Source organism: Labeo rohita, chromosome 5 (assembly GCF_022985175.1).
Source record: "Labeo rohita strain BAU-BD-2019 chromosome 5, IGBB_LRoh.1.0, whole genome shotgun sequence".
Taxonomy (NCBI): Eukaryota; Metazoa; Chordata; class Actinopteri; order Cypriniformes; family Cyprinidae; genus Labeo; species Labeo rohita.
The window spans coordinates 20,601,026-20,628,376 of record NC_066873.1 but is presented as its reverse complement, the minus strand read 5'-3'; the positions used below and the strand labels follow the sequence as shown (position 1 = coordinate 20,628,376).

Genomic DNA, 27,351 nt, shown 5'->3' with positions numbered 1-27,351 from the left:
AGAATTGCAGACTGAACCTGCTAAACCTAGACCTGTTCAAGAGAGTCTTGTGAAAGCTGTCAAGATCATGTCCATGTCATATTTCACCAACAAATCTACAGAAAAAATAAGAAATTCCTTTTTTCTCGGGGAAAAAAAAAAAAAAAAAAAAAAAAAAAAAAAAAATCTCATTTCTGCAATGCAAAGAAATCACACTATATTACTGAACTGCAAATATGAAGAAAATACTGCTTTTTTTTAAACGTATTTTAGCAATCAGAATTAAAAGGTGATAGAATCTACTTTTTGCCAGAAGAAAGAATGTCACTCTAGAATAGTTAGTACCTTAGTTAAATTTCATGTTTTGACCAAAAATATCACACTTGTAATGCTGGAAATGCCCAAGTAAATGTGCAGGTGACTATGACTGATTGAGGAAGCACAATACATATACATGTATTGTATATGCTGGTTAAATAATTTTTTTTTACTGATCCCAAACTTTTGAACAGTAGTGTATATTTACATACACTACCAGTCAAAAGTTTTTGAACACTAAGATTTTTCCACTTCCAGAACAAAAATGGACAGATAATGTACTCACCCCTTGTCATCCAAGATGTCTTTCTTTCTTCAGCCGTAAAGATAAAAACCCAACGGGTCTTTCTTCAGCCATCCTATATATCACTGTTTTATATTTTTTGTTAAGGGTGTTTGATCTTCTTTGCATGTTCACTTTGCAAAGATTGGGTCGGTACTTCTGCAGCGATGATTTTTGAAGTTGAAGGAGAAAAAAAACGATTGGAGTTTTTCTTCATACCCTAACTGTCTTGAACCAGAATACACAGAATACAAGACCAGCATCTGAGATTAAAAAGTACTTAAATTGTATTTTTTTAAATGAAAATAACAGATCGGTTCGCAAGATAAGACCCTTCTTCCTCAGATGGGATCGTTTACAACCGCATTTGGGATCATTTGAAGCCTCATTTAAACTACATTTTGGAAGTTCAAAATCAGGGCACCATAGCAGTCCATTATATGGAGAAAAATCCTGAAATGTTTTCCTCAAAAAACATAATTACTTTACGGCTGAAGAAAAGAAAGACATGAACATCTTGGATGACAAGGGGGTGAGTACATCATCTGTCAATTTTTGTTCTGGAAGTGGACTTCTCCTCTAATGTTCCTTTTACTTTATTACTATTATTACTATTATTACTATTATTACTACTACTATTATTATTATTATTATTATTATTATTATTATTATTATTATTATTATTATTATTATTATTATTATTATTATCATCATCAATATTTAAAACAGTTTAGTATGTTTTTTCAGGATTCTTCAATGAATAGAAAAATCCAAAGATCAGCATTTATCTGAAATAAAAAGCTTTCATAACATTATACACTATACCACTCAAAAGCTTGGAGTCTTTTTTTTTTTTTTTTTTTTTTTTTTTGAATAAATAATTTTTTTTTTTTTTTTTTTTGCGCAGCAAATCAGAATATTAGAATGATTTCTGAATGATTGTGTGACTGGAGTAATGATGCTAAAAATGCCGCTTAAATTCACAGGAATAAATTATATTTTAAAATATATTCAAATAGAAAACATTTTAAATAGTAAAAAACAAACAAACAAACAAACAAAAAAAAAAAGTGTTTTTGCTGTATTTTGGATCAAATAAATGCAGGCTTGGTGAGCAGAAGAGACTTCTTCACAAAACATTAAAAATGTTGCATTAATAAGAACAATAACTTATTGTAATAAAGAGAATACTGTGAAAAATATGCTGAATTGTCATGAAATAATGCCAAAAAAAGCATAACAGTCCAAGAACAAGGCTTCAGCTTCCTGTAACTCATATAATTAGTTTTTCTTCCCTTTTGATTCTGAGGTGACATGTGACCTGGACACATCTTCTGTGAGATTCACTAAAAAAAGCTTTTCATTAAAAGCCCATTAAACTTTAAACCCAAAACCTTTGCCCTCTACACTATTTCTATCATTCTTTCACAGGGGTTGAATTGTGTCTAGGGGTGAATGGTCGTCTTGGTAAAGTTTCTAGTGTGTCAAACAGTCACTTCAGTAACTTCTGCGCAGTTCTAATCTGAATAATCACTACAAAGAGGATGCTTGCAAGCGCAACCCCGACCAACTTCCCCAACGCGGAAAACATGCAAAACCACAAAGACATCAAATAAGCAGAGCAAAAGTGAGGTGAAAAGTTTGTGTATGTGTGAAGACGAGATCAAGACAGAGCCAATCGAGAACCAGAGAAGGAGAGGGAGGTGGGGGAGGGAGATAAAGTAAAAGTCAAGCAGTACCTTTTTTGGCGATCTCCATCTCCTCCTCCGTCCAGCGCGACGTCTCTCCAGCTTCAACTGCGCCTGTAGACACACACCGTCAGCGTCAGTGAGGGAGAACTCGAGCAGCGCTACACGACACGGCTCATCTCACGCCCTCCCCTCTCACGCCCTCCCCTCTCTATCTGTTTACACTCGGGCGCTGCGGAGACCTCCACCCTCCTCGAAACCTTCCCTCCCCTCCCACAGTCCTCAACCGCTTTCTGTCCTTTGCCCCGTTTATTGCTTTCGCTTACTGGACTCGAGCAGCCAGTCTCACCTCTCTCTTTCTCCAGTCTCTTTCTCTCTCGGTCTCTAGGAGAGTCCAGTCAGCTGATCTCAAGCAGACAGTGGAGGAGTGCACAAGCACCACCCTTCTGGGTCTAAGACCAACACACACACTCACTCACTCACTCACCCATATCATTAGGCAGTCTGTCTCATAACAGTAGCCGAGCTGAAGCGAGCAGCGCAACAACCCCTCCCTACGTAATTTCCACTCAAACTACAGCAAGAGCGAGAGAGAGAGAGAAAGACGCAGACGGAGAGAAAGACAGCACGGTGGAGAAAGACAGCCTGTGCTCTCCTCTCCTGCCCGCTCTGAGGGTCTCCTTGAAATTGACTAAACACTAAGACAGATTTAGCACAGTGTGAACCTCTGACATTTATGCGAGAGTGCGAGTGCATGTCCCCGCCGTGTTTGGATGGCTTGTGCGGCGAGTCTCCGCTAAAACTCTTCAAATAAACGTCTCTTTGGTGACCCACTAGGCGCTGTTTACGTTACCCCATGACCCCTGAGTGTGTGCGTGTTACGTTTACATGCTCGTACTCCACTGCTTTGTCATGTCGAATATAGTTTAGACATGGAATTGGTGGCATTATGGCCTGTTTAAAACTTTAAACCCACTTTAAAGACAAGATAAAAATCAAGAACAAACTCAAACTTTACCAGGCGAGACGGGCAGACTCTCTTCGGCTCCGTGAGGGCTTGAGGTTTAATAGCTTCACTGGAGACTCAAACGGTGACTAAACTTTAAGGTACGACAAGCTAATCAGCTGCGATTTCTGACGTGGACGCCGACTGCGTTCACGGGTAGGCATAATGAACACCATTTACTGAGCAATGAGGTCCCTTAATTCGTTTTAAAGTGCCACCAAAGCTAAATGAAACAATCAGGCCAGTCTTTCATTCCCCTTTTCGCTCTAATCAAACTCCTCCTGAGACTCGCCGCGTTTACCTGCCTCTCATTATTGTCTCCATGGCGATCCCTCCACCCGCCGTCACCACAGCAACACAAACTCAGAGACCTTGAGTCTGGCGTTGGGTGGCAGGAAGAAGAGAGGGATACGGAGATGGGAAAGAATGGACAAACAATCTCACAGAGAGAGAGAAGGCGCAAGAGTGCAAAGGGAATAAACAGTAAAATGAACTAGATGTCATAACAGTGAAAGAATTTGATGATTTGTCAGCCTCAGGAATCAAATCCGTGTTTTTCTACAGCAACATAGCATTTGAAGCATACCCCCATAAACACACATGTACACCACGCTGTGGTCAGAGAAAGCAGCAAACTAGGTGACTTTCAGGCTTTGTAATGAGGTCAGAGAGGAACAGCTCGCACTCGCACTTCCACAGGCTGACCGCACGATCAGCACACAAACATCACAGAGCCACACAGAGGGGGAAGTATGTGGAAGAAGAAAAAAAAAAAAAAAAAAAAAAAAAAAAAAAAAAAAAAGGAGCTTACCTCGTGTTTCTGCGCTGGCTGCAGCAGAGGGTTTCGCAGGCTCTCGCACTGGTTTCTGTACTGGCTCGGGTTTAGAGGGGGGTGTGGGCTCTGGGAGAACTAGGCAACACAGAATAAACCATCAGGACTCATTGTGCTCATGTGTACGTGCACTAGTATTGGAAAGTTGGATGCATTATAAGCAAAACAGTTTGTTTAGACTGAACAAAAAAACAAATAAACATCTCGTAAGTTCTCAGGTGTTCCCGGATTTCAGTTTTGTGTAAATGTGTAAATGTGAAACTGTCTGAAGGAAAAAGAGTCAATAAGGTACTTTGCTAGTTAGTTAGGCCAGTAACTCAGATTTTTACTTTTTACATGTCTACTGGCCCCATTTTTTAATTACTTATTTTATGTGTCATAAAAATTCATTTATAATTTTTTTATTTAAAGGATTAGTTCACTTCCAGAATAAAAAAAAAATCCTGATAATTTACTCTCCCAGATGTCCTCCAAGATGTTCATGTCTTTCTTTCTTTCATCAAAAAGAAATAAAGGTTTTTGAGGAAAACGAAATTGCAGTTTCAATGCAGCTGCAAATGACTCAACACGATCCCAGCCAAGGAATAATTTTCTAAAATAAAATAAACATTTTATATAGTTTTAACCACAAACGCTCATCTTGCACAAGCTCTGCGAAGTAATGCGACTTCATGCATTATGCAATCTCGTTGGAAAGGTCATGTGTGGTTAGTTCTTCGTCTGTGTACTTCAGTTTAAAGGGTAGGGTAGGGCAAAAAACTCTATGTGATTTTCTCCTCCAACTTCAAAAAAAATTAGCCTTCCTAATACGGTCATATTTTGACTCCTCAAAGTGATTTACAGGTGCATTTTCTTTTTACTTTTGTAAAGGCATTTTTCTGATTTTATTAAAAGTATGTCATCATCTACGTCAAATTCAAAAATGTATGTGCTTTTTAAAATGTCTAATTATTACAATATAACACAAAGAAGCAGAATAAGACAAATAAGTTACCAATTACATGAAATTAATATTAATAAAAAATAGGGCTGTCAAACAATTTATCGCGATTAATCACATACAAAATAAAAGTTTGAGTTTGCCTAATATATATGTGTGTGTACTGTGTGTTATCATTATATGTAAATACAGACAAAATAATGTACATATTTAAGAGAAATATGTTATGTACAAAATATTTGTATTTATATATAATATAAAAATGATAATAAATATAAAATATACTTGTAAATATTTCTTAAATAAAAGAAAAGCAGTTCCTTTCAAATAAGATTAAATTCTAGAATTCTACCGCAGAATGCGGTAACTTTTTTTTTTTTTTTTTTTTTTTAAGAAAATGGCCGATTGTTTTGCTAGATAAGACCCTTATTCCTCAAGTGGGAATGTGTAGAACCCTTTGAAGCTGCACTGAAACTGGACCCTCAACCCAATGATCCCTATTGAAGTCCACTATATGGAGAAAAATCCTTAAATGTTTTCCTCAAAAACCTTAATTTCTTTCTAAATGAAGAAAATAAGTACATTTAAAATGAACAGCCATAATATTCAATGGATCACAAAAACCGTTTTGAGTTTGCAAGACACAAAAACGCTCAACAAATTTAAGTAACAGCTGTGCATGGGTATTTGGGTGTTACCTGGTTCAGGTGGGGGTGGAGGTGGTTCCTCAGCCACCACAGATGCAGCCTCATTATTGGCCATGGAGCGGGTGGTGATACGGCCCTTACGACGGCCCTGGCTGTTGGCGGTCTTTCGGCCGCGTGGTGTGCTCTGCTCCTTACCCTCCTCCTCCTCTCCCTCACACTTCTCTTTATCTTTACTGATGTCCCTGTAGAGGCAAAGGCAAGGAATAAAGGCTCTCCTCCGCACTGAACTCAACTCAAACATCTATTCAGGCAGTCAGAGCGAGCAGAGTTACAAACGCACACACTGTGTGAGTTTCTCACCTGCTATGATGTATTAGTCTTTTGGAGCTTAGCACAGTTAGTACTAGTTTCCATAGCAGGAGCTCACATATATCTTAAAACCACTTCTGTACGGTTTTGTGTATTTACATAAAAGTCAAAAATCTGTTTTTTTTTAACATTATTAATTTTACTTTTTGTTGAATTCCTGGCAGTGACATAACAGGTCCAGAGTAAAGCACACGGGCTCCTCCAAACCAAATGAGTTAATAAGGTTAATCTTAAGCTCCTGTTACAATCAGGCTCACCTCACAGAAAACAGATCATCTCACCTTCTTTAAACTACTGCACACTCATTAAGAGCGCAACAAAACGCATCCATCCGCTATCTATTATTTGGGTGGTCTGAGCGAAAAAGTTCTTTGAGACTTTTTAAAAATTGTGCAAACATTGCAATTTCAAGACAGTTTTGTTGTCGTCGCTCCCAATTTTTCAGCGTGCATGTGGCCTTTGATATTTCACAGTGGCACTGGAGCAAAAGGGCAAATTGAGGCCAGTTCATCACACCAATCTCAGGAAAATGCTAGGGACAAAAAACAAAACATGGGACTTACTTAGAGTCCTCTTTTTCATCTTTCTCCTCCTCTTCCTTCTTCTCCTCGTCCTCTTTCTTCTCTGATTTCTCCGCTTTGTCCTCTTCGTTCTTGTCGTCTGTCTTGTCTTCCTGTGAAGGTCGCGTTATCTGCTTTAAAAGGACAAGAACCACAATAAAAGAAGCATTTAGACATAAGAGCACAGACCTGTGAGCAGGCTCCCATCACAGGAATAATAAGCAAAGGAATGCTTATGTACCATCAAACACCAAATGGGCAATATGATGAAATATGATTCTAACAAGTATTTCAAAGTGAATATTTTAGCCACATTTACTAAGCTTGCCTTCTTTGTTGCACATGCTTGCACTATCTCTCAATGAAGTTTTTAAAAATCAATAGTGACTAGTTAATGCTGTTAGAACAAGTTTAGGGCCCTATGAGTTCCGCAATGCAGAAAATGCGGACGGAATCGTCGTAAAAACAGAATTTACAGTATAGTTTGGAATGTCACGGAATTTGTTAAAGTTTGGATGAATTAATCAAAAGTAGGTAATTACACTGAAATCAAATCAAATCGCAATATGGACTAGTATAAAAAATTATTTAAATATGAATTATGTTCTCCGTGTCTCCATGTATGTGAATGGCGCAGAAGTGCAGTTTCTTCATGAGCATTTTACAGTTTCTTTTAGGAGAAACTATCATCATATCATATACACACAGAAATGTAAAGGTATTCGCGGCAACACATCAAAATAAAAATTCAGTTTAACTTGAAGATATATATTAGTATTGTTTAGTAGAACGTACCTACTACTACTACTACTGTTATTACTAAAATTGTTAAAACATTATTTTATTAAGGAATAATCACATAATATTTCTCTCATGTTTAAATTTTAATAGCAACTTTGTTTGCCAAAAAATAAAGTTTGTTTAATTTTCAATTGATTAAAAGATAATTAAATTAATATTTTATGCCTTCATTTGATAACCAGAAAAATGTAAATATTGTAAAAATATTGTAAAAATAAACGTTAATGAATTAAGTTGTTTTATATGTTCAAATAATTAGACACGCTTAAACTGAATTTGGTAACAATAAAACAGAAGGTGTGGAAAAAAATAATACATTTCATAGGGCCCTAAACATGTAATTTTTGTTAAACTTTTAATAAAATATAAAATTGTAAAGTTTCATCATTTTAATTAATTAGACTTTCTTTTTGACTAATAAAATGTAATTTAACCATTAAGAGAGAAAGAATACAGAAAAATTAAAACAAAAAAAAAAATGAATTTGGGAAAAAATAAAACAGATTTCACAGGGCCCTAGTTTTTATGTGAAATAAACTGGAAATGTATATATTACACACACACACACACACACACACACAAATGAAAATTGTGTGCAGATCATGTCATAAGAATGACTTCTTGACTGCCATTTCCTTCGCACGGAAACTTTCAAGTCAAGATTTTGGGAGAACCCAGGAGTTTTCTATATTTCACTGTTTGCCATTGTGACAGAGACCACAAAACGGATCTGACTTCAGTTTAAACCCAGACAGCAAACTGAAACGCATGCTCCAAATCATTCCTGCTCTGGACTGAATCAGACAGAATTCCTGTCTGGTTACTGCTGAATCTATCTCTGTCTCTCTCTTACTTTTTTCCATTTAAAAAAAAAAAAAAAAAAAACATTTCACACACATTCACTCATCACATCCCTTCAGGCCTACTTTCCTAACAAGGAAAGTATAAAGCACAGCAATTCTACCATTTCTCATAATACCTGACAACAGAAAGTTAAAAATGAATTTAAATAATGGAATCAGCGAGAGTGTGCAAACTAGCTGGGGCTGAATCACAAGAACAAAGTAACCCAGCTGAACTACGTCAAAAAACAATTTTTGAGCTTATCTTGAACTTTCTTAGAAAGTTCTTAGAAGTGGTTAGAAGTGTAACCTTGTAAGTGTAACCTATGCTAAGTGTAAATTAGAATAGAAGTGTAACCTTCCATGCTATTTTTTTTTTTTTTGCCTAACCACAGAACTCTTAAGATCTAGTACATATGATACAAATACGCATGACTATCATGACTGGAACACCAGACAGTATTTCAAAGGAGGCCCGACATCTAAACGTGTACAGCATACAATGATGTTAATATATGTGATGAAGACCAGGACATAGATGTCACCAACAAAAAGAAAGTTCTAAGAAGAGGGAGGAAAAATATGAACAGAGAAGGGGCAGATCATCAAGTGCTAGAAAAGCTAAACAGAGCAAGTACTGGCCAGTCAGAACAAAGTCCTGTAGGTGGTGCTCACATGAACAGAGACTTGGGAAACACCATCCACACGCTCAACACACAATGACCCCATTGTTTTATACTGTAAGTGTAACTTTAAAGAGTTTAAAAAGCATCTCTCTCATAACAGCAGAATTCAAGAGTAAAATCCATTGGTTTCCAATGTGGTACAAACATGTACCATTGATCCGAGATTACAGAATTGGGCCCTTTGTATCTGGAGTCACACATTTGATGCAATAAATGCGGGTCAGTGACATGCATTACAAACATTTTTTTCCATTTAAGAATTCAGAAATTAAAAACATGCTTATTATAGAAGCATGCTTATATATTTAAGTCACTGTAGGCCTATGCATGAATTGCATTTTGCATATACTTTAATAAATTAATTTGACACAAAAGTCTGATGTGATTGACCTATATTTATCCAACAGCAGATTCAGTGCAAAAACTCAGAGATTTTTGGCTTATTAAGGTTTAGAGAAAGCAAATCTAATTTAACAAGATGTTTAAACTTTTAAAGCCATCTAAGCTTTACAAGAAATCAATATTAGGAAATTAAGTTTGCAATTTGAGTTTACTTGACAGCCTTCCAAAAATGAGATCTGGTTATTAAGGTTATTACAGCATGTGCTAAGCAGGTGACGTTATAGTTTTTATAAATAGAAAAGGAGCCGTGTCAGTTCACAATGACTACAAATGCAGGTTACACATTAAAACCAATGTAAACAAAGCAAAATGATCAAACTAAATATTTAGGTTTCTAATGTGAACACAGCCACTGTCTAGTGCAGCGTTTCATAAGCAGTCAGACAATTAAGTGAACATGTAAGTGCTAGCAGTAGAAGAAAACGTTAGGTCTCCTTTAGACTAACATTAGTCTAAGTGCTGGACTGCCATTGGTGGAGAGGGTCTTTTTTCCTTCAGTTTGAAGAGGGAGCCAGTGTGCTAATGGCCCGAGGTTCTTTATCATGGTTGTTGGCGAGGACAGAGGAACTGGAGCCCCTCCTCCTGCTCGGTCTGTTCCACGAAAGAGAAGCAAAGCACTGGAACAAGCAGGGCTCAGCCAACACAAACAAGCTGTGCAGCTGCCAGATGGGACCAAAAGAAAAAAAAAAAAAAAAAAAAAAAAAAAAAAATGTCAGAACCTTTGCCACGGAGACGTGGAGAACAAATAAGGGGGGAAGGAAGGGAAACCGAGATAATTCAGGTCAAAACAAAAATAAAAATGACAGAGAAAGGGGCCAACACATGAAAGACATATAGCAAACACCAAGCGGACGCAAGATCGATCATTCATTCTCTAGGTTGAAGGGCGTGAGGAGGATGTGCTTGTTTCAGTGCTCTCTTCAACTTACAGCACATCGACAAACTGACATATGGATCACAATAAAAGCCCATTTTGCCATTCAGAGCTCAGTTTACAATGACTTTACATTTCATCCAAAGATTTCTTTTACAGTCTGCTTTTTTTTTTTTTTTTGACAGCTTGTATGGGAATGATGGTTTATTATATTTGAAACTGACCCTTTCACAAATCTCTGAGTACTTTAACTGCTCATAACAGATATGCAGGTGTCTAAAGCAGTGTGTTATCATTAACAAACTGAAAATGTTTAAACAAAAAATTACTTAATTGAAATTAAACTGAAATTTAGTAATGTTGCTTTACCTGAAAATATTTAAGTTGATCTACTAAAATGGCTAAAAAAAAAAACAAAAAAAAAAATTGCTAATAAAACCATGCAACAAACTAAATAAAACAAAATTAATTATCATAAAAACTGAAAATAAAAAATAAAAACCAAGTCAAAATTTAAATATATACACTAATATATTTCACATTTTAGCGATTAATTCTAACATAATGTTATTCCACGATTTTATTTTTTTGAAATCGGGGAAATGTTAGAATTAGACACTTTGACAATATGCCAACGATAACAGTAAAGAAACTGAAACAATCCAACCGTATGTTGGCGCATGTGATCAACCACTCACGTGACGTGCCATTCACACAGAATGCGCTTTTGTTTTGACAAAGCTGCGACACGGGCAGTGGAATAGGAAAAGCATCAAAGAAGATGGGAGTGAACAACTTTTACCTTGAGTGCCACATTTTTAAAATGCCGTTTCATGCATGACACGCTGCGAGACACGCGAGTGCAACAGTCTGTGAAGAACTACTACTGTATGTCTGAAATTTCATGTTTGCATCATGGTGACTGGCTGAAAGCTGCTGTTTATTGTTTTTACAGAAGATTTATAGTTAATAATAGACTACACTGTAAAAAATAAAAAACAATTTGTTGAGTCAGCTTAAAATAATTTGTTACCCTGGTGCCTTAAAATTAAGTTCAGTCAACTAAAATAAGTTTAGTCAACTTGAAATGTTAAGTTGTACTAAGTAACAACTTAGATATTTGTGTTTGCTAAACTTAACAGATGGGTAAGTAACAAAGCTGCAAAAGTTGATTCAAATCAAATATCTAAGTTGTCACTTAGTACAATTTAACATTTCAAGTTGAATAAACTTTTTTTTTTGAGTTGACTGAACTTAAAATTTTAAGGCAGCCAGGTTACAAACTATTTTAAGTTGACTCAACAAATTGTTTTTTACAGTGTACTGGTGTTATACCTTCAGTCATTTTGAATTTGATTTATCTTGACTTTTGAGATTTTGTACAGGGAAGAGTGTACAAATACAAATGTACAAAATGTAGTTGTAGTTCATGCATCTTTTCTGCAAAGATTAAACAAAGTGATTTGTTTTACATTTACATCATGTTGACAACTTCATGTGTGGTGCACTTGGAATAGTTGGATTTTTTTTAAACTAGAGAATTAATAAAGAACAAGTTACTCGGATCATGTTGTTACATTTAAGTACATTTTTGAATAAGTACATTTTTCGCTATATTGCCCAGCTCTACATACTAAAATAGTATTTAATATTAAAATAACACTGCTACAGAGTAGCTTCTGTTCATGTGATACTTAAGGATTCAAGTCAAGATGAAAAGGCAGGATTTTACTCATTCATGTGCTGGCTGTATCATTGTGGGAATGAACAGATTGGTCTTCTTTGACCAGTTAACTCTCAAAAGTGTTATCAAATTGTACCCTAATTAAACCCTGAAGCAAAACTGCATTAGCTGTTTAAAGCCATTCTTTTACTGAATTTGGGTAAACTATACAACAGCAACTTACAAATCAACAATTTTGGCTAGACCACATTTACAATTAGAATCTCCAAGCAGTCCACAAGAAGTCAGACAACATTGTCATTGCACTCTTACGTCACTGATAACTGCTTGGGATCAAATACTTCAAATATCTTCTGAATGATTATTGATGTAGCTTAATGAAACTTTAGAGTGTGTAAGAGCTCTGAGATGAAAATACTGGAGCTTCAGCCTTCTTGCATACAGAAGGTTCTTAATATAAGGTAAATATGAATAAAAACAGTTTCAGGTAATATACTGCGTGTCAGTTAGGTGTACAAATATGGCAGGATCAAAAAAAGAGGACTGATCTTCAAAAGGTAGGGAAGTGATGCAACATTTTCTAAATCGGTTAGATGACTAGTTGATAAACAGGTCTTAAGGACCAGTGTAATTAGGCTGGTTTAGGGTTCATTAGGTACATTTTCATAAGACACCTTGTTTTCAAAAACAGCTGGAGCACAATGGAAAAGAACAGAATGCGGGATATCCTGAATGCGTAAGAACACACACCATGGTTTTTATAACCAGTTACCGTCAACACTTGCACACTTAGCAAACAGAAAGCTTATTAAAGGCTGCATGAATTAAATATTTTCACAAGCTGCATTAACAGACAGGATTTTTTTTTATTTCTTTTTTTAAGCAGGATGGATCTTTTCAAAGGAGAGGAAGTAAGAATTAACGATTAATCTACTGTCAATATTCAAATGTCACCTTATCTTTTATTGGAAACTTCAGCTTTACAGCTTTCAGTGAACCTTTGGACACATTTTCATTCAGTATCTGTACTCATTGTGTGACAGAGGTGAAGCAGTGGTTCCCACAACCTGCAGCACAAATAATTACTGTAAAAAAAAAAAAAAAAAAAAAAAAAAGTTTTTGAATTTTTTTTTAATTCCCAGCAAAACAAACGTGGTTTGATATATGGTAAAGTGTGGAAAAGAAGCTGATTATTTTATAAATCACTTTGAATGAACATGGTGCAGTGAAAAGTGCAACTCTGACACATGGAAAGTTCAGAAAAAATAGTATCATGATTTTCTAAATCAAGTAAAGTAACAGGAAAGACTGTCACAAGCTCCTGCAAAAGCTCAAATAAATCAATCAAGAAAGGGAGGGAGAGGAGACCAGGCCAAAAAATATGCAATTTGCAAACAAAATTGATTATCAACAACTCAGCATATTACAAAAATGATCTATTTAGATTTGGCTTGACTTATAAAATCCAAAGACTGAACTTTTAATCTATGCCTTTATTTTGATGCATGAAAATGTGCTAAAATTTATTAGAAGCACACCTCCCATCCTGTAGATGTCACCAAGTCGACAGCAGATTCAAGCTAATCACCGCCACACGTGCGTACGTACATGCACTCGGCTGATATTGATGTAATGACAGTAACTGATAATAATTTAAATATAAATAATTATTAGTTTAAATAATAATAAAATGAAATAACATATTTACTATAAAACTACAATCATCTTACTATTATTAACACCAAACTAAACTATACAAAATAAACTTCAACCATAAACTTCAAACCAAAACCAAGCATGGAGCCCCTACAATCTCTACAAACAATCACAACAGCCTCCAAAAGCACGCAAAACTACTTCTCACTGACTCATTCATACAGTACCTTCATCTATGTGTTATCTGCCCCTCATGAATGTTCTTTTCATCCCATTATATATCCCAGAATGCAGCGGCGCTGAGGCAGAGTTAGTGACAGGAACAGGCTGAGCAGGCGAGCGCGCCTCGGGCTGCCTGACAGCGGCGTCGCGCTGGATCAGATCCTCAGCTGCGGGACCCGGCTCGCAGATCAATGGCGCATATTCCGAGAAAGCGTGCCACGAGGGTTGTTTGAGCCTGCTAAAGAAGCGGTGGCATCTCCATCTCACGCACAGCGCTAGCTAATCTGGGTGCTAGGGTCAACCCAGGTAATCCCCGCGGGGTGGAGGTGAAAGGAGACTGACCGATCTTAACCCAGCCCCGTCAGGATTTTGATTGGCACAGCAAGCTGCTCCACAACTTTCTCACTGGTGTCGGTACAAACGGCGCATACCACTGCGCAGCTCAGGAGGGGTGTCTCGCGTACACACACACACACACACACACACACACACACACACATTCTCCAACCCTCCCTCTTTCTCCGAAAAAGCTCTAGAGGGACGGCAGAACGCACTGGCTGCCAGTTCAAGAAGGAAAAAAAGGAATAAAAGTTTGTTCTTCCCACTTATGCATATTTTTCTGGCTTGTTCTCTCTCTAAAACATTCTCAGGGGACTCTGGGAACAGAAAGCTCAAGCAGAAGTTTGTTTGGAACAGCGTTCAGTACTCCACGTGAGCTGAACTCGACTGACACAAACACTTTTATGGGTCTCTAATGTGGAGCAGGGTCATACACTCCACCCACACACAGGCAAGCTCGGTTAACAGACCATACTCCACACACACACACACACACACACAAACAGAGAGTGCTTTAGAGATAAGATAAAAAAAATGAACCTGCTTGCCCTCTCTTTTTAATCAGTATGCGAACATTAGAATCACAACAGGTGGTAGAGAAAACCAAGACTGTGCTGTATATATATCCAGGTAGCTAAAGAGACACCAGGAAACACTTACGGCCACTTATGCAAACAAAAACAGCTGCGCATACGCCTGCTTGCTGAAAGCGCCTGGGGCTACTGGGGGCTGAAGGGTCAGGCAGCAAGTGTGTGTGTGTGTGTGTGGAACAGATCAGATCATCTCCTCATTACTGCAGCTCAACTCCTGACTCAAAGACACATGCTTTCAATGACCTGCAGCCTCAGCTTGTGATCTGCATGGCAGCGGTGTTCACAGAAGTCCTCTGTTACACACGCTCTTATCCTGTGGTGTCCACGCCGTTTAGATTGAAATATAGCTGTTATTAATGCCAATTATGTACAGCAGCTGCTTACACACACGCACACAGGCGACAGAGGGCTAATCGAGTTAGACAGGCCATGTAGATGCTCATCTACGTATGATTATATCCGAGATATATCACTTGTACATCAAGCAGTGCGTGTGTAATTTGGTTTCCCTGCATTTACCAAATGTTAAACACATTTACTCATAATCCAATATTTTTAGTTTGAGCTTCTTCAAAAACATTCTCACGATACAGGATGCTAACGGGGATTGAAAGCATGTGAAAAAGAGATAAACTAAAGTTTTAAAGCACCCCCATGAAAACAGACCAGGAGAGAGAAGATTTAATGGGAAGTGAGGGCTTTTAGGGAAAGAATAATTTATGAGATATTGTTCATTAAATTGGACGGCCGGTCTGCAATACCACAACACCAGTATTTCACACATTGCGAAAGCAGAATACCAAGAAAACACAAGACAGTGCTTAGTAAGACTACAAAAGCTTTTGTCACAAATATTCTTGTGGTTTCAATGTCATCTTAATAAATGAATGTTATGTTATTTTACTGAACAATGAAATAAAGTTTGTTGGTCAAAGCAAGTGTTGTCAAATTAATAAACAGATCTTTTCAGTTTCATAGACTATTATCTATGAGTCCTTAAATCTTTATTAAAGGGACAGTACACCTAAAATGCTCTCACTTTGTTGTTCCAAACCCGTATGTTCTGTGAAACACAGAAGATGATATTTTGAAGAATGTTGGTATAAAATCTAATCTTTTCCATATCACAAAAGAAAGTAAGTAATGCAGGTTTGAAAGTACATAAAATTAAGTAAATAATGACAGAAGTTGACAATTTTTCGTTGAACAGTCAAAAGTTTACATACACCTTGCAGAATCTGCAAAATGTAATTTATTTTATTTAGTAAAATTTAAACTAAATAAATGTAGTTTATTTACTCGGGGGATGAAAACTTTTTGAATTTGAAGATTAGGTAAATTTAACTTATTTTGTCTTCTGGGAAACATGCAAATATCTTCTGTAGCATTTGAAGGGCATTACTACATGAAAAAAATATATTTATTTTATTTTGTTTAAAAATGTACACCCCTGGCTCTTAATGCATCATTTTTCCTTAAGCATCAGAGAGCATTTGAACCTAGTTGCTAGTTGAGCCCCTCAGTCATCAGGGTGAAAAGATGGATCTCAAAATTATAGAGTCACTGTTGGAAAGGGTTCAAATACACATATGCTAAAATAATAATAATAATAATAATAATAAAATAATAAAAAAAAAAAATAAATAATAATAATAATAATTATTATTATTATAATAATTATTATTATTATTATTATTATTATTATTATTAGTGCGACCTGAAGGATTTTTTTTTCTGAAGAACAGTGGACAGTTTAACATGGCTAGTATCGTGTATCGACGACAGTCAGAGATATCGCCTGTTGCTGATGTCTTTGACGATAACGAGACGATTATTATTATTATTATTATTATTATTATTATTATTATCCGTCAAAAATAGACTAGGCGCCTAACTTTACTGATGTAGTGCAGAGAGCCGCTTCTGGGGCGCTTCAGAAAATTGACGCGAGGTGGCTGGTATAAACACAAGCATTGATTAGATTGGCTGCGTCGCAGAGCCGGCGCCAGGACACCTCCATTGGGTGGCATTTTCATTTCTATGGGGGGCACAAATCACGGTGAGTGGGAGGGGGGTGTTTCGAGGGGGACGTATGTGTTTTTTTTCCGGTTTTACTTTCACCTTTGAAATCGATCACGTTCAGCAAGGAGGGAAGAGGATGGAAAAGGCGAGCAAAGTAACTCGTTTTGGGGGGGAACAGCCCTCTTCGCGCCGCAGACGTGTGCCGTGTAAATAAGGGGTAAGAAATTTATTCATCATACAGTATTGTATTCACCTATGGTACAGGTATGGTACTATGGTACTAGTCATTATGTTAATGTTCTTCGCTCGTTTTGTAGCTGCTTTTTGAATAACTCAGAAAATGTAAGCATTAGTAACTTACAATGTTTCTATTAAATTGTTAGCATGTTAAACAAATTAAGTGATATTGAAAACATTAGGCTGCTAGCCTTATGCTGGTGTTGGTTCACTTTCCGTTAATGAAACGAAATGTATAATTAAGTAAATTAGCACGATAATATCGTGTATCGGCGATCTCACAGGCTGACGATAGGACGATATGAAAATTAAGCATATCGCCCAACACTAATGGCTAGGGCAAACAAGGGACTCAATGACTATCACTAAAAACAACAACAACAAAAAAAAAAAATAGCTATGAATCATTCAGGTAACAACATAGTATTAAGAATCAAGTGTATGTAAACTTTTATATGGGGTCATTTTTATACATTCAACTATTATTTTCTCTTGTGGATGTAAACGTCTTTTAATGTGAAATATCTTATTCAGGTCAGCACAAAACAAAAACACAGGTATAATGTCCAATTATGATCGTTGTCTTAAAATTAAAATGACAGATTGCTTTAGCAATGCATTTTACTTCCATAATATATAGAGGTAGTTCCCTCACCACAAAACTTTTTGACTGGGACATGGAAGATAAAGGTTTAGATTACACTTGACCACTGCATCATGGCCAATGGTAATGTTGTTTCTCTTATTACATTAGACTTCAGATTTAATCAGAATTAAATGACTTAAGTATTGGCAAGCTTTTAAGAGCTGTTACTTTTACTTGCAACAGTAGCTTAAAACAACACCTAAACGGCTTAGGTAAATTTGGTTAACATTAACTAACAGTCTGTACTGCCAAGGTGACATCCGGAAAAAAAGGTGGAAGAACAAGCAATTCTGATTAAAGATTGTAAAAACAAATACATATATTTTTAGAATTACCTGCACTGATAAATCAGTCAGACACAATATGACTTTGAACACTTATTGACAAACTAAACGGGACAAGTTTCAATTTCATGTGTACTTGAAATCATCCGTCCACACAACAATCACATAACCAACTGGTTTGGGTGCCACGGCCAAATTTCACCCTCCAAAAACATTGTGTTTGAGTAAGCATGCATGTGAAAATAAGAAGCCTCAGATACTACGCTCCAACAGCTTTAAAGCTGGAGTTTGAAACTCTCATGTTCGCCTCTTTTCCCTCTGTGGTCCCTGACAGCAGCATGGAGCCTCTCGGCTGTGCCAAACAGATAAAACAGATTCCTGGAAAGCTGTGCAGCCCTCAATAAATCAGAGAGAGCAAGAGAGAGACTCTCAAAGTACAGATGCATTTTTGCCTGATAACCTGCACACACACACACACACACACACAGTCTGAGTTCCTATAACACATCGTCAACAGCGTACAAAAACAACCGCAAAACACACCCTCTCATAAAAAAAGAAAATGCACAACCTCACATTAAGCATAATTCAAACACACCCCCTCTCATAAAAAAAAAACTCAAAACACAGAGCCATTTAAAAGCACACACTCTTTCTCAGACTGAGATGCAGATGCTGTGCATAGTGCAACAGTGCATACTGAACAGTAGGGGGCTTCTAAAACTGCATCTCAAAACAGACCTTCCACTTGTTTGCAATCACAAGAATGAATGCTAATTCAACCAACCACTACACAACAGAAGAAAAAAAAAAAACTTCAGGGAGGAAAAAGCATTATGCCTCCTTAAAATGCTGTCTGGCGGTGAATGCAATTGGGAAGTGAATCTCACTACTGCAATACTCAACATGCCAGTTAAAAATGTATGTTTGTACCTGTTAATATTGAAAAACATTAGCATTCAGTATTGTCACTTTACTTCACGCAATACACTACTGTTCGAAAGTTTGGGGTCGTAAGACTTGCTAAATGTTTTTGAAGGTCTCTTGTGCTCACACCAAGGCTGCATTTATTTGATCAAAATCACAGAAAAAAAACAGTAAGAATGGTACAATTATGAAATATTATTACAAACTTGAAATAACCATTTTCTCTTTTAATATATTTTAATGTTTTATTTATTCCTATTATGGCAACATTGAATTTTCAGCAGCCATTACTTCAAGTCTCCAGTGTCTAATTTTGTGCTTAAACATTTCTTATTATTATCAAAGTTGCAAACAGCTGTGCTGCTACATACAATTTGCTCAGGATTTTTTGATGAATATAAAGTTCAAAAGAACAGCATTTATTTAAAATAGAAATGTTATAATACACCGTCACATCTGATCAATTTAATGCATCCTTGCTGAAGAAAAATATTGATTTCTTAAAATTTCTAATCAGCAGATTAGGTTAAAAAAAAAAAAAAAAAAAAAACTACATTATTTTTAATTACATAATTATTAGTGGGTATTCACTACACAACAGCACAAACAATGACGCAAATATTTTCTAAAAGTCAATGCAAATACGATCATTTTGGGACCAAAATAATGAGAAAAAAGTCCTACGAAATCCTTGTTCTGATTAAAAACAAAGGCTATATTCAAAAAAGCATACTTTCACACTATTCTTACTATTCCTGCAGTATATAGCATGTATACTGCGCACAAATCTTCTGTATACAGAGAACAGAGCTTCTGTGCTCAGAGTGAGAGAAAAAGGCATAAGCGAGAGGGAAAATTATTATTTTTTTAAATACCTGATTCCTTCGTCGTCGATTTCCAAAATTTCGTCTGACAAGAGTTTTATAGTTCTGACTCTTCTTAGTCAAATAATAGTACAGCACACAATCAGACACACACTGTGGAGAGAGAAAACATAAATACAGCTGCATCACTTGGGCTTGGATTTGAAAAGAAAATACCATAACGCAATGAAAACACGCTGTCTGTGGGTGGGGTGGTGTCATCTAAGTCAACTCAGCTGTTACAGTGCTTCAGAGTTCAAACATTCACTCATGAACATCCAAGAACATTCTGGGTGTGACAGAAGTCCACCATATTCGAAGTCACAAAACAGAAAACCCACCTTTCTCTCCAGAAATGAAGCAATCAGACCAAAGTTTTTTGGATGCTGCACAAACCTGCGTCACAGAAGAGACAAAGGTGAGATAAAAATGAAGCCCATTTACACTCACTCACTTAACATGCCAAAATAGGCCACAGTTACTCACTTTTCCTTGAAGATCTCCTTCTCGTGTTCGGTCCAGACATTCATGAACTGGCGGGATTTGTAGACCCTCATCGGGTCATCCATCAGACCGTTCATATTGATGAACTTCACTCTCCGCTGTTCGGAATCGTACATCATGGGAGGAATGACGGACAACTGCCTCATCTGTTTCTCATTGTTCTGAGGGAGACAAGAAGGTGTCCAGGATGGTTCCGCAGTGCTTGTTTACATTACTCTAGTCTCAGCCTCCGACGGCACACCCACAGGCCGCCCACGGTCCATTCACTGACCGTCTGATCGCAAAACACAAAAAACTTGCGACTTGCGAATAATCACAAGCTCTAATCACATTACCTGATTGCAACAACTTCCAGGACTAGGAACAGTTTTTATGAGTCTTCCAGGAAGCATAACTGCACTTATTCACAGGATTTCCCAAATAAATGGCATCATCTCATCTCTGAGAGTTTTAGATTTATGCATTAGCAGATGCTTTTATCCAGAGTGACTTACAAAAGGGCCATTCGTCAAACAGCCAACATTGCTAGATTAGAAAGCTAGCTAGAAAACAGGCAGAATGTAGTAATAAAGGCAAACTAAATATCCTAAATCAGAACTGTATACTCAGATCTGTATAATCAGAACTGTTTTGTTTTCTTTTCTGTAAAATGTGACCCTGGACCACAAAACCAGTCATAAGGGTCCATTTTTTGACATTTAGATTTAAATAAATACAGTATTTGACTGAGATACAACTATTTGAAAATCTGAAATCTGAGGGTGCAAAAAAAAAAAAAAAAAAAAAAAATACTGAGAAAATCCCCTTTAAAGTTGTTCAAATGAAGTTCTTAGCAACGCATATTGCTAAATCAAACAAAGTTTTGATATATTTATGGTAGAAAATGTACAAAATATCTTCACGGAACATGATTTTACTTAATATCCTAATGATTTTTTGCATAAAAGAAAAATCGATCATTTTAACCTACACATTGTATTTTTGGCTATTGCTACAGATATACCTGTGCTGCTTAAGACTGGTTTTGTGGTCCAGGGTCACAAATAACCTGTATTTATTTTTAGACCAATTACGATCACATGTCTACGCACATTACTGGTAATTATTCTGTATTATTTTGAATGAGCATTTTTTTAAGTGTCTCTTTCACGTATGCCCACCATTAAACAACACATAAAACAAAAAATGTGGTTGACCTCTGTCCCCTCATTCCCTCTGTCCTGTCTAAGTGGGTGGTTCTTAATCAAAATAAGCTGCAAAGTACACCAGATTTTATGGTGCATAATCTGTGCGATAATAACTTGACTGCAAAGGCTGTCAGGAAATAAGAATGTCTGATGTATGGGAGAAGGCCCTTTCTGTAGTTTTCAGATACATTAACCAGTGGTTTACCTCCTGCTCCGAGAGGCCGTCAATGATCTCGGATATCTCGTGTTCACTTCTTGCGATGGTGGCAGACAGGCCTGTCCCCCTCTGGCCAACCCTAAAGACAGGAAGGATGAAGCATGGTTAGAGAAAGAGTTTCTCTGTTCCTGGCTTTGTTGTCCCCGTACCATTTAACAGCGCTTTCCCAAGCAAGCTACCAGACCAGAGTCCCACCCTGTTTCTTCTCCCACAAAAAGCCTTTGAAGCAGTGGTTACAGCTATTGGCAAGATTCCCCCGGGTCTATTCATGAGCTCTAGAGCTCTGAACTTCTATGGTTTAGAGACTCTTCCAGCAACAATAGCTACATACCCTGGCTTGTCTAAACAATCAAGCAAACAGCGCTCACTGAAGTTGGATGGTTTGATGTCAATGAACAGAACTACAGACCTGAGCCCTGCGACCTTTATGAGGGGAACAAGAAAAACTAATTTAAGGAAAAACCACAAATTGCCAGAACTAACAAGGAGGTCTAAAATGGTCATGCAGAGAGCTGAGAAGTAAAATTCTTTTTCAAAACTGGATCAGTTTGTTTAAACAATGGCTATAACCAAATGATTTATGACATTGACTTCCGCTAATGGCTTTCAAATGTGCATTTTTTTCGAAGAATAACAGTCAATTATGTCTAAAGTGAACAATGACAGAAAATCGGATGTGTATCAGTACATTTAATCCTTGCATTTGGTCTTAAAGGGTTAGTTCACTTCCAGAATAATTTTGTGATAATTTACTCAACCCCATGTCATCCAAGATGTTCATGTCTTTCGGTCTTCGGTTGAAAAGAAATTAAGGTTTTTGAGGAAAACATTCCAGAATTTTCTCCATATAGTGGACTTCAAAGGGGATCAGTATGTTGAATGTCCAAATTGAAGTTTCAGTGCAGCTTTAAAGGGCTTTACATGATCTCAGCCAAAAAATAAGGGTTTTACCTAGCGAAACGGTTGGTCATTTTCTAAAAAAATAAAAAGTTATGTACTTTTTAACCACAAATGCTTATCTTGGACTGGCTTGACTTAACGCATGACATAGACACTTTAGAAAAGTCACACTTAATGACCTGACCCAGAGTTTACAAACTGAATGTGCAAAGAAAGTCAAATGGCCTTTACAAAAAAAAAAAACAAACAAAAAAAACCAAAAGGTTAATCAACGATGTTGGGCGATTTTGAAGTGAGAGGAGAAAATAAGATGCATTTTTTCCACTGTACCCTACCGTTTTGAACCAGAGTACACAGAACTAATTGAGACCTTTCCAATGTGACTACATAATGCCTGAAGTCGAGTACATACGCTGCAGAACTAGTGCAGGATGACCATTTGTGGTTAAAAAAGTATACAGATTTGCTGCCTGTGTCCTTAATGTTTATCATACAATAAAAGAAAAAGAAAGATCACTCGTGGCTCTTGACCTAATGACATTTGTGGATTTAATACGAATCAAAATATATTTATGGCATACCGTGAAGATTACCAAAAATCAGTTATGAACTGATTTGGTTTTAACTAGTCTCATTTACTGACTGAATCAGTCAGAGCAGTTCTTGGCATATTTACTAAAGTACATGACATTATTTCATTACTGACTTTTTAGTCAAGTAAAGTGTAGTCAAAAACTGTTAAATTCAGAATTAGTTTATCAAATTTCATCTTTAGGTAAAAAAAGTCAAAAGCAGAAAGGAAAACTTTCAAAGTCTTATGCAATAACAAACCGGAACATCTATAAACTGGCTGCTCTGCTTGATAAGATTTTGTTTTATCAGCAAAAACAGCAGCGTCTGTGTTTGTGGTGAATCAAGGTCAGTGGTACGTGAATGTTCTTCTGTTCTGCTTTAGTGGTGTTCTAGAAACAGTTCCCTGTAATTCAGGGAAGCCCTGCAACCTCTGTACCGGGAACTATCACAGATTGACCTCTGGCCCTAGCACCCACGGGATCCTCAATGCCGATTGGCCAACTGATGAGTCAGGACAGAACCCAGCGCCTCAAGTGTTTACACAAGATGTGTCACGGAAAAGCAGTACTGTTAAATGTGTGTGTATGGCAGAGTGTTCATTGGGTCATCATAGAACCCGGGGGGCCTGACTGACCTCTGGAAGCGTTCCTGTTGCTCACGCTGTTTGCGGATCTCAGGAAACTGCCTCTCGTAGTATTCACGTGTGCGGCTCTCCTTGGCTTTACGGCGTGGGTTGTTTTCCATTCGCTCAACTTTTTTCTCCCACTCCGTCATCAGCTCATCATACCGCTGGCAAATTTTCTGCTCCTAAAAAGACAACGGAAACCATTTTATTGAAATAATACAAAATCAGCATTTGACAGTGATTCTGAGGAATCATCCAAGTAAAATAAAATTATATTCACTTAATGTCTGTAATGCAATCCAAAAGCAAAAATAATAGCATAATACTGACAAAAGAATGAATTTTACTGATGGGACAACAAGAAGTATTTAAATAAACTTCTACTATTCTCAATTAATCAGTTTAATAATTAATTAAAAATTAATTCATTTTTAATTAATTCTTAGAAAAACAGTCCATTTTAGTATGGAAAAAAGTACTACAGAAGTCAATGGCTTCTGTCAACTGTTTGGTTACCAGCAATCAAAAAAGTCTCCTTTTTGGATTAACAGATAAAAAAAGGAAACTTGTACAGGTTTGGTACAACTTAAGGGTGAGTAAATGACAAATTTTTCATTTTTAGAATTTTAATTTTAAAAAGAATATATAGCTATTTTTGCCTATGGAAGTACGTTTCCACCACTGAATAAAAATTAAAAAAGGTAATTGCGACTTTTTATCTAATAATTCTGACATTTGTTTTGCAACTGCGAGTTTACATCTCAGTTTTCTCAGAATTGCGTGAAATAAACTTGCAAATGCGAGTTATAAAGTCAGAATTGGCAGATAAAAACTTCCAATTCTGACTTTTTTTCTTGCAAATGCAAAATTGTATCTCGCAATTCTGACTTTTTACTCACAATTGCTAGTTTATATCTCACAATTCAGACTTTTTTGTTTCAGAATTGAGATATAAACTCACAGTTGCGAGTTATAGTCCAGTTCTGAAGTGAAAATAGACTGAGTTTAAAATCGCAATTCTGACTTTATAACTTGCAATTGCAAGTTCATATCATACAATTCTGACTTCATTTCACAGAATCGTTAATTTCTCACAATTCTGTCTTTATAACTCATCATTGTGAGTTTATATCTTACAATTCTAAGAAAAAAGTCAGAACTGTAAGATGTAAACTTGTAATTGTGAGAAAAAAGTCAGAATTGTGAGATAAAAAGTTTCCTTCTATTAACTTGAATATATCTTGTAATATCTTTGCATTCTCTGTAATGTTCTTGGCCTGCAGTGTGACACATAAACCTAAAAGGACAGAGAGAGAGACACAGAGGGGGATAAGAAGAGCCAAAAACAGGGAGAGAGAGCGAGCGAGAACAAACAGGTTCAACAAGTGGCGTCTCAATCAAGACCTGCACAGAGAGACAAGTGCTCTTGTGTCTGTACTACGGTACACGCAGAACAAAAAACGCCTTGTTTTTCCTCTCTCTGAACAGTTAACCTTCCTCTTGGCTTTAGGCCATGTCACCACTCTGACTGTTCTCGGTCCAGCAGGTCTGACCGACCCAGTCTACTAACAAGCGAATGCACTGAACTATACCCTTCCTGAGAACAAACCAATTTAAAAAAAAAAAAAAAAAAAAAAAAAAAAACAGCAATCATAATGCTTCCTTGTGGCTAGAGCAGCTTATTTTTAGAATAGAGTTAAAGAAAACATCACCATTCAACAGTCCTGAACCACAAAGGACAAAGAAAGAGAGGACAAGCAGAAAGACACACAGAGAGAAAATAGCTCAATCTTCATAACCATGGGTGATCTATAAGAGGTCCCTAAACAGCTGGACACAATGTCGACTTTTTTTTTTTCAGTGACAAGACGTATTGTACAGTCCACAAAAAGATTAAATTGTGACAGGACACAATTACAGCCTTTCAGAAGACATAAAATATTTTATATATAGTTATGTGAAGCAGAATTTCTACCCAGGATGACGCCACACAAAAACAAATGTCTCAGTCGAGTGTAAATCTTGTGTCTTTACTGCATCATGTGTTTAGGTTACAGATTTAGAGGCATCGTAACTGTGAAAGAGATGACATTTAACTTCTTCTGACAATGTAAGTCCAGACAAACATGACAAATTATAAATTTAATAGATTATAAATCATAAGCAAAAAACAGACTGATATGCAAATGAGGGCATGTCCAATAAGCTATAGAGATCAATATGGAACTCCTTGTGCAAATGAAATGACTATGGTTACTGTTCCCACAATGTATCAGTATTATCTGTTACTTATTTATCTTATTTTTAATTAGTCATAAAGTAGCATCTCCATCTAGCCTTACAAATATTTCCCCCACACATCCACTTATAAAATTTTCTGCCTATAAGCACAAACTAAACATGATCATAAAGTGCACACAAGTGGATGTGTTTGTTTGTGTAAACAAAGGCCATTTATGATGCACAGTCTGCAAGCAAACATAAAATGGTGTGAAAATGCACCTGCAAGTTTGTGGTAATTTCATTCTTGATTTTTTCCCACAAATATTGTAGTTTCTTTGTAACTTCAGTCACCTTACCTGATGGAGGAGCACTACTCAACATGCACTCAAACACATGCATGCACTGACACGGCACATAGTAGAAGACGACACTTACTCTCTGTTTGCGTGCATGATTTCTCCTCTTGAAAAACAGAATCAGCTTCTTCCTCATCACCTGATTCCTGCAGCAAAAAAAACCAGTGTGTTTACATTCCCTCTCAGCGAAAAAGGAGCAAACACTGCACACTGAACAAGATTTCTCTGCTGATACATAACCTGCCCACAGACAAGCATGGTGAATCACGGTCTCTCGCTGAATCCTGCCAAGTCCACCAGAAGAGCTGAATCCCTCTCTAGTCTCTACTTTCAAAAAATGCCTTAAGATGCAATTCTACCAGGAGCCCTTGACTCACAACTGTTAGTGCGCTTACTTTCTTATTCTTTAAAAACCTTCTCTGTGCATTTTTTTTCTCTCATCTCAAACTCTTTGAGGACGCATACTTTCGCATCTCTCTGAGTAATTCCTGCAGCACTTCGCCTGTTACCGTCTTCCTAGCTTGACTCACTTTTGTTGCTTTGGATAAAAGCACCTGATAAATGAATGAATATTAATGACACCTACTGGAGGTTTGATATCATATTATAGTCACAGAACTAAGCTGAGCAGAACAGTTTATGTCAGACTGCATTGTTTTTAATCTACTCTTTAAAAAATTGTGTTCGGTAAAATGTTTAAATGTTTCTAAAATATGTCTCTTATTATTGCCAAATCTGCATTTACTTGTTTCAAAATATATAGCAAAATATTATTATTTAAAATAACTTTGCTATTTTAATATAATTTGAAATATAAATTTTTTTCTGTGATGTCAAAGGTACATTTTCAGCATCATTACTCCGGTCTTCAGTGTCACATGATCCTTCAGAAATCATTTTAATATGCTAATTTTGTGCTCAAGAAACCTTTGTTATTAATAGAAATCTTTTCCAACATTGTAAATGTCTTAATTCATTTTTGATTAATGTATACTTGAAAAAAAAAAATCATTAAAAAAAAAATCTTATTAAGCCAAACATTTTTGAATGGTAGTCTATGATGGTA

The 27,351-nt window shown here is 36.6% G+C and overlaps 1 protein-coding gene across 11 annotated transcripts in view; it reads right to left on the bottom strand.

Annotated features, from left to right (window-relative positions):
* Window positions 1-27,351, bottom strand: part of ncor1 (nuclear receptor corepressor 1) — a 92,536-nt gene that overhangs the window by 43,610 nt on the left and 21,575 nt on the right. For 8 of the 11 annotated variants that reach the window (XM_051109877.1, XM_051109871.1, XM_051109869.1 and 5 more), the window contains exons 9-18: window positions 26,365-26,431; window positions 23,716-23,888; window positions 21,597-21,687; window positions 20,187-20,365; window positions 20,042-20,096; window positions 19,713-19,814; window positions 6,626-6,756; window positions 5,745-5,935; window positions 4,086-4,184; window positions 2,320-2,382 (exon numbers count right to left, since the gene is read on the bottom strand). In XM_051109877.1, the coding sequence (XP_050965834.1) occupies window positions 2,320-2,382; window positions 4,086-4,184; window positions 5,745-5,935; window positions 6,626-6,756; window positions 19,713-19,814; window positions 20,042-20,096; window positions 20,187-20,365; window positions 21,597-21,687; window positions 23,716-23,888; window positions 26,365-26,431 (1,151 nt within the window). Of the gene's footprint in view, window positions 1-2,319; window positions 2,383-4,085; window positions 4,185-5,744; window positions 5,936-6,625; window positions 6,757-13,794; window positions 14,194-19,712; window positions 19,815-20,041; window positions 20,097-20,186; window positions 20,366-21,596; window positions 21,688-23,715; window positions 23,889-26,364; window positions 26,432-27,351 lie in introns of those variants that run through there. The other 3 variants (XM_051109870.1, XM_051109878.1, XM_051109879.1) reach the window with 3 other exon arrangements.